We start from the raw sequence: 8,299 nt of genomic DNA, 5'->3' as shown, positions 1-8,299 counted from the left end.
GGCTGCACCTGCTGATGGTTATGATTCTTAATGAAGCTGTAACGCTTTCAATAAATAAATTAATCAAATACTTGCCAACTGATGCTTTGCCTTAGTTGTCAGAGTTACCACAGAGGGGGAACTGTGAACAATGAACTTCTTCTTTGCTAGTAATTTGGAAATGCTGACTTACACAAATGGTATGTATTGTAGCTCAAAGGGTGCAACACACGCACCCACCTCCATGCTGACATTGTGATTTGTATTTCTGAGAGAAAATTAAGTTCTTCAGTAATAACTTCCTTTCTTTTAAATTGCTCATCTGCCCTAAATATTGTCCCAAACCTGTATATGTCTGCTCAAATGAAGCAAGCTGTCCATGAACAAACAATACCTTGCCAACCCCTGAGGAGACCTCTGAGTGCAGGTGCCAGCTCCTTCCAAAACCCCAGCTCGTTACAGCTGTTCCCACAGAACCCCAGCAGCCCCCAGGCCACTCTGCACCAGAGTCCTGAGGATGCCCCTCAAACAGATCCCCATCCAACCAGTCCTGCTCCCTCCCACTGGGACATGGTAGCAGGTGCATCTTCTACTGGGACAGAGGAACAGGTTGGCACTGGAACCCTGCACCTGAGGTCAGGAGGGTCACACCACCCAAAACAATGCAGCTACTGGTCAGTATGAGGCACATGTTAACTTTCAGTGTAACACCATTTCCATGCAGTTATAAAACTAGTTCATTGCTAATTTTGGGCACAGCACAGGAAAGGTGTTGGAAATGAAGCTGTCAGTCTGCACAGAGGAGCTGTAGGAGATGGAGAGGGAAAAGGAAAAAGCACAAAGATAGAGATGAGAAGAGGGGAACAGAAGGGGAGAACAGGGAAGAAGGGGGTAGAGTGGGTGGAAAAAAAAGAAAACAAATAATAACCCAAAATGAGATCAGTCTTAAAAGAGCTGTTCACATTTTCCTGTGCTGAAAAAGACAAGAAGCTACTGAGCAAACAGCAATCACTTATTTCATTGTCAGCTCTGGGTAAAGACAAGCCATGCTCCTATTGACTAACCCCCCTCTGGACACTGGTGACAGAACTGCTGCTGAAAGAGGAAACTGGATGCCCAAACGGGCACAGCACTTCACAGCTCACACACACCACACACTTTGACTCCCTCTATGCAGAACATTTCACATACGAAGGTACCTTTACGTGCTGCTTTATACTGCACTTAACCTGAGTGGCACTTTTCCTGCACAGCCAGATGTGAGTTCCAACCCTCTCATTCCAGCAGTCAACATCTTTGCACTTCATTTTTCACAAAGACACAATGCAAATATTTAGTGTTCCATCACTAGGTTTCCTGACTGCTGTCATGGGGAATGTTCCATAGCTGAAGAAGAGCACCAAGATCATTTAGTTACAATCATGCACATGGAAAGAGTTTCCCAGTCCCAGCAGATGGAGTAATGAAGCTGGCAAGAACAAATTCTGCATCATTAAATTATAAATTAACAAACCACCTAAGGAGTAAATATTTAGAAGAGCTCACTGAAGCCTCATGGAGAGAAGCACCATGACTAGCTATTCCAGTGATCACTTTCCAGTTAGGAAAGATCATGAACAACAGAAAAATAAGTCTCACCAATTACATGCATAAATGCAGGTTAATGCCATATGAGTAGCTACCACATGAATATTCAATGCAATTATTAAAGCATTAATGAAACAGTTGCAGACAATCTGATTTGCATTTTTTAATAACCAGCTGCAAAAATGAAAATCTGAATATTTTTTCTTTAACTTCATAATTCAGGAGTGAAAGGTGATTTGTTCAGAGCATAGAAAGTATTGCTGAAGTTGAAGGGCAGGACAACTGATGAAGGAAATGGAACCAGCATCAGAACATGAAATTCAAAGAGTAAACTGAGTGTATCAAAATTACAGGAAAAGTTCGTAAAAGCAAACGAGCAAAAAAAATAAACAGAGAGAAAATGAAATAGAGAGAAAAGGAAACAAACATTGAAAAACTAAATAAACAATGAAATTGTTACTTCAGTGTAGAGGACCTTTTTTCCATTTTCATTGCATGCTCAGATTTCATTTTGCACCTATGAAAGTACTGACAGTTGTTCATAAAAGAATAACAAATCCTTTATAATGTGTTGCAGACACACAAAGGAATTAATTCATTAATGCAAAAGAATTAAGATCATTTCCCTGCTTATATAATTTCTCATCATTTGTTTCAAAGAGGAACTTCTACCACATCTGACTTGTTGTTACCCAGGACAGCAGAGCTGCTGGAGGGCGCAGCAAGAGCTGAAGAGTAATTAACATGAAAAGGAAAAACCACAGCAGGAACTGCAGCCAAAAATCTCAGCCCTCCCCAGATGGTGGCAGATAAGAAACCTCCCCTGCCCAGGCTTCAGCCAACAAGCAGACTGAGTACAGGTGATCCAGAGGTTTGAAATTTCACACGGGTGAGAGGTGAGCCCACTCCAGACAGTCATTGCAGGCAGCTGGTGGAGAGTGATCCCCCTGCAACCTCCCATTTCCAGTGCTTAACAGTAAGAACAAAAGTTCTGGGAATTTGGATTCCCTTTACCACTGACAGACAATCCCAGGGCACTGCACTGTACCTCAGACACAGAGCAAGGCCAACAAATTCTTGGTTTTGTAGAAAATTTAGAGGCACTGGAACAGCAAGTCTGCTTAAGGCAACAGTGATCTAGACTGAAAGAGCCACAATCCAGATGTGACTGTCGTAACACACAGTTTTGTCTTTATGTACCATAGCAAATCATGTGTCCATTTTCTCAGCAGAAAGGAAGCAAGACAAATACCACTGCCATTTGGCAGTGCAGGTGCAGAGTGTTTTTGAAACTGGCTATTTCACAGTTACCCCGAGTCATGACGTGTTGCACTGCACTGTACCACTTTCTTTTGAAATTATCTATGACATGGTACCAAGAATCACCATGCTCATGTACACAGCTGACTGACTTCATAACACATGGAGCACTTCATTCATTCTACCTCTCTTAGGGGTTCTTAAATGAACAGATAACTAATTTGAAATATTAACACTTGATCATTTTTTAACCCATTCTCCCCTTACCTTCTGCTCCTGCAGAGCAGCTTGAGGGTCATAGTAATTAATCCCAAGATCTGTGACTGTTTTACTTGATTAATTTGATCAGGTATTGTCCAAAAGGAAATCTGAATCAAGAGCTTGCATCTAACCACTGAGGACACCAGGGACCACCTTGGTAACCAAAGACCATGCAGTAACCCAAAAAGTATCCTAGAAATGAAATATTTTATAAGCTCCTCACATTGACAGGCTCCAGAAGTGAAGGGAAGAAGTTTCTCATAACCGCTTTCCTTTGGCAACAAGTTGATTTTCATGCAACGCTTAAAGAAGCAAGGATTTCCTGTGCAGCTGTTTCCAGGCACTTTTCCCTTTACAAGTCCACTCATGATTAAAAAGTATCTTCACATTTTGCTAATCAAATTAAAACAACCTAATCTTATAAAGCACTGGGCTAATTTGAGACCTAAACACTGAAGAGATCCATGGATATTCATGTTCCCTGTCAGTGGCCATGATCTCCATGGCATTTGTAAAGCTTTACTTCTCACTAACTTAGACAACTTCTCCTCTTGTGAAATGTACTAAAACACTGGATAAAAGGCCAATCTTGCAAAATATTTCAAGAACTATACATTAAAGACAAGGCCACTAGCCAGAAATCTTAAGTCTTACTGCTTTTAGAAAAGGAATTCATTCAAGACTGGTGGTCTACAAACCTAGCCATCTGCTTATATGCTTCCTCAGCCACTGCAAAGATATGTGGATCCATATCCCCCATGTTCTGGCCACTGTAGGCGTTGATGATGTCTTCGCCATAGATGGGCAGCTGTTCATAAGGGTTTATGGCCACTAAGACAATACCTACAAAGGAAATGAAACAAAAGGAATTATTAATAGTTGTTTAAAAATAAAAGAAACAAAAAAATATGGCTCTAACACCAACTACTGTTCTAAACTTTCTAAAAATAGCAACTGGAAAAGAAGAAGGATCTTATATTACTGACTTCAACAGATACTTATTCTGGCCAAAGCTTTGTATTCAAAAGGTATTACCAGAGTTTACTTCTACCCTGCTTTAGGAAACACATCCAGGCCAATTTTTCATTTTTCTGTCGGCCTTCTCTACAGCAACCATGCATGAAACAACCAGATTCAGAGCATGCTGACTTGAGCTGAGCCTGCTCAGTATAGTAAACCAAAGAATGTGCATTGTACTTCCCTGCATTTTCCTGTCATTTACAGATGATTATGTGAGTTGTGAATTAGAACCACCACACAGTAGTAGTTATGACTGTCAGTCTGGATATGTGAAGTGTGTTAACCCTTTACCCTTATGCTGTGCCCAGAAAAAACATCTTCAGTTTTTGTAACAAGGGACTAAGTAGAGTCAGGGTGTAATTTGGATTCCAGGGCATCTCTACCAGTTAAGCAGAACAACCTCCTGCTCAAAGGGATTAGAAAAACAAACCAAACAAACAAAAACCAACCCCAAAATAAAATGTAGACCTATTTCATAAAGGCTGGTGAACAGCAATACACAGTCATATCAGGAAATTAATTACAACTTCAGAAGGCCCCACAATACCCTCATCTTATACATCTATGTGTATAACTACTTAACACTTCCCATTTTCTAGTTTTCCCATCCCAGTTAAACAGCTGCCTTTTTAATATCACTCACTACTACAACATTTCTGAACTCATGATGCCATCCTTTTGCTCTCCCCACACAGAAAAAACTCAGTCTTGCTCCATACATCCTTCCTAACCAAAAAGTGAGGTCTCAAATGCTTTTGGTACAATTTTCTTTTTCATAAGAAAGAAGGACTGCTCTGGCCACAGGGATGATTTCACAAATATGACTTTTACCTTTCTCTCCTGCAGCATTTACAAGGGATAGGTAACCCTAATTTGCTCCATGCAGGGGTGAAAACACTGATCACTGCCACATGAGATGCAGCTGTGTCAGGCAAACTGTGCTCTCTTGACATGGTAATTCCTCCTCGCCTTGACAATGTGATAAGGGGGGAAAAAAAACCCCTCTAATTTTAACTGTGGCCATTTTAAAAATAGAATTTCTCCTTACATACATTTTTTATGCCTAAAAGTGACAATGCAGGCACAGATGGCTGCACTCTGACTGCAGCAAGTATGTTACACATGCTCCTTGAATAACCATCCCTGAAGAACCTGCACCAGAAGCATCACCACAGCACTCAACTCGTTTCTAAATTTACTCAAAAATTCACACGCACACACACACAACCTCAATGCAGATTCCCATTCCCCTCCTCCATGCAGATCACACAGTGTTGTGATGTCTATCTAAGAAAATGTCTATGGAAAAGCTGGGAGAAGTGAAAGCATCTATAGTCTGGCACTGCTGCTGGGAGCACCACTCCATTTTTAAATCCCATCATGCATTTGGACACCAAGCACAAAACAACAGTACAGTATCTTTCAGGAAGATATCTGAGAGTTCTCAAGCTATTTCCTCAAATATACAGCAAGTTTTATGGCTCGACACACCCATGTAAGTAGAGTCAGTGTTTTTCCATCAGCCAGGACTTCCCTGAGATTACTCAGGAGCTTGAGTGAAAAGTCTCTCTAAAAGTTTATGCCAAGTTCCAACACTGTAGTGATGAGCCAAAAATAAGAGGTGGGTTAGGGAGGGGAAGGAACCTCAGTGCTAGCAGACTAAAGGAATTTTTTCAGTGTGGGTTTTTAACATCTGCCCTTCGTAACCATGAATAAGTAGTAAAAAGTTCAGTAAGGCCACACTGCTGAGCCAAGCCTGCCAGGCTTGCAAGTCTAATCAGAGACATTAGAAATAAAGCCCTATGAGGCTTCAGACAATTCCTTCCTGCATTTGGCCACATTGGCAAAAATAAACCCTTCTATTCAAAACAAGCAGCCCCATGACAAGTCTCCAGCATAATCTTCAGTATGAAGCTGTAAAATCAACAAGCAGCTACCATTTCCTTGGTCCGATATCCAAAACCAGTGAGATAGGAATTACATGCTCTCCAAGGAACTTTTAAAACAGCCTGTCTCACAGGACTATAATCCAGATTAATTTATATATAAATTTATCTTTATCTCCCCTAAATCATGTTGCTGATTTAAGAAATCTCATGGGCCTCCTCAAATCAGATTTACATGTGTTTTCATTCCTACAATTATAACTAATTGAACTCTGGCTACTCTTTTTGCCATTCATGGCAAGTAAGTGGACCTACTGCTTTTATCTTGGATGTATTCGACCATCTGTGGACAAGCTGGATATTAATATAAATACTTTATTATTTTAAATAAAAACTGCACTATTTTATACATCTGACCTAATCTGCACTATTCACTGAGTTTTCAACATAGCAGTTTTTCCATGAAAGCATTCAAATCTTCCTTTGTAACTTTTCAACTTCCTTCATTCATTCTCCATTTCATATTCCCAACAGTAAAGCAAAATGAAAAATTCCCTTTGAATTGCTGAGGAAAGGCTGACTTGAAATTAAAAATTCAGGAGGTTTTCTGTTTAAAAGTCTGGATTGCTTCAAAGGGAAATTTGGAAGAATTTAATATCCATTTGACATACTACACTAAGGACAACATGGCTGAATTAATTTCTAGTGCCATGGACATCCATCCACCCAGTTCTAGTTCTGCTGGTAGAGAACAATGTTACCGTCATTCTCTTGGTGGATTAATGTGTTTTTTATCTCCTTCTGGCTCAATCAGCTGGTTTAGCTCAAACCACCCTCACGGGCTATTTAAACCAACCTGGCTCACATGTGAATCAGGTTAAGGAAGCAAATAAAAGCTCCTCCTGCAGGTAGAGCCCTAAGGCAATAATCTTTGCAGAGAAAGTAACTGGTGCAGAGATCAGGAAGGGACAGAGCGGCTTGAAGGGTGAATGTCCGTGGCCGAAGTACCAGGTTTGTAAAGGCCGACACACCGACTTCATTTTCCTTTGCTTATAACATAATGTCCCTGTGGCTACATCCCAAGCTACCAAACCCCCAGCACACTGCATCCAACGTCCTTCACCTGCACCATGACCACCAGGAACCCCCAGGCTACCGGATCTACGTGTTTCTATTGAGCTCACACTTAGTTCCCAGAATCATCGCTTGTTGGGAGGCAGAACAGCCGACCAAGCTCCTCCATCCCCGGCCCTCTGGCAGGCCCATTCCACCAACAGCTAAAGGTTTTCCAGCCCTAGGAGAAACTATAGAATCAGCCAAACCAGCAACTGAAGCTGCACCAGGGAAAAGACAAAAACAACATGTTTTCCCAAGGCAGCAAAACAAACCCAGCATGGAGCACATTCCTTTGGAAAGCCTCTTAGATCAAGCAGCTGCAACACACACCGGGCTGGCTGCCTTACAGGAGGGGTACAGGGCTATCAGGAGGCACAGGACCACAATACCAGACTGAAAAGTCTTCATAAGCACAGGCCATGAGACTCCAGTGGCACAAAAGTCCTTTGCCAAAACATTCCCCCGTCAAGAGTTTTGCTCAGGAGCACGAGGGACAGAAACACAATGTCTAAACTGGGGGAGCTGCAGTGGTTTCCAAGTGCTGGGACCAGAACATGCACCCTCAGCAGGGGTTGCCCACAGAGGCTGTGGTACCTCCCTCACTGGAGATACTCAGATACTTTGACTGGTCCAAGCCCTGAGCAACCTAATCTAGTCAGACCTGTTCTAAGTAGGAAGCTCCACTGAAGATTTCCAGAGGTCCCTTCCAACCTAAATTATTCTGTGCCTCTAGCCAAGCTCTGACTGCATGATGGGATGAGACGTGGGTATGAATCATCTCCCACCCCTACAGGAATGCAAAACTGGCTGCAAGCTGGGGGAGGCAAAGTCTGATTCAGCCCCCCATGGCCTGGGCACTGCTGAGAGGACTGGGAGCAGATGCACACTGCTGGGCATCAGCAGATGAGGAACAGCCAGAGTGAGCAAAATGTGGCAGGACACTAATGCCTGCAGTCTGCCCAGCACACCACACTTAACAGGCTGGGTGCCTTAACTCTCCATACCCATCACCATGGGTGGAGTTGTAACAGTGACCAGAAGAGGGAAAATCTGACCCTTGGTGTATTCCATAGGCAGACCAGGACAGGACAAGGCCTTCAGCTGCAAAACCCACATTTCTTCTTCAGACACCTGCAGTCATGATCAGCTGCTATCTGTCAAGGGCCACCCTGCAACATGACTTCCCTACA

The 8,299-nt window shown here is 42.4% G+C and overlaps 1 protein-coding gene across 1 annotated transcript in view; it reads right to left on the bottom strand.

Annotated features, from left to right (window-relative positions):
- MYO5A (myosin VA (heavy chain 12, myoxin)) overlaps positions 1-8,299 on the bottom strand; it is an 83,714-nt gene that overhangs the window by 68,785 nt on the left and 6,630 nt on the right. The window contains exon 4 of the mRNA XM_009994544.1: positions 3,786-3,930. Coding sequence (XP_009992846.1) covers positions 3,786-3,930 — 145 coding nt within the window. The remainder of the gene's footprint in view (positions 1-3,785; positions 3,931-8,299) is intronic.

Source organism: Chaetura pelagica, unplaced genomic scaffold (assembly GCF_000747805.2).
Source record: "Chaetura pelagica isolate M959 unplaced genomic scaffold, ChaPel_1.0 scaffold222, whole genome shotgun sequence".
Lineage (NCBI taxonomy): Eukaryota > Metazoa > Chordata > Aves > Apodiformes > Apodidae > Chaetura > Chaetura pelagica.
Note: the sequence above shows the minus strand (reverse complement) of the source record. Positions and strands in the feature narration are given on the sequence as shown.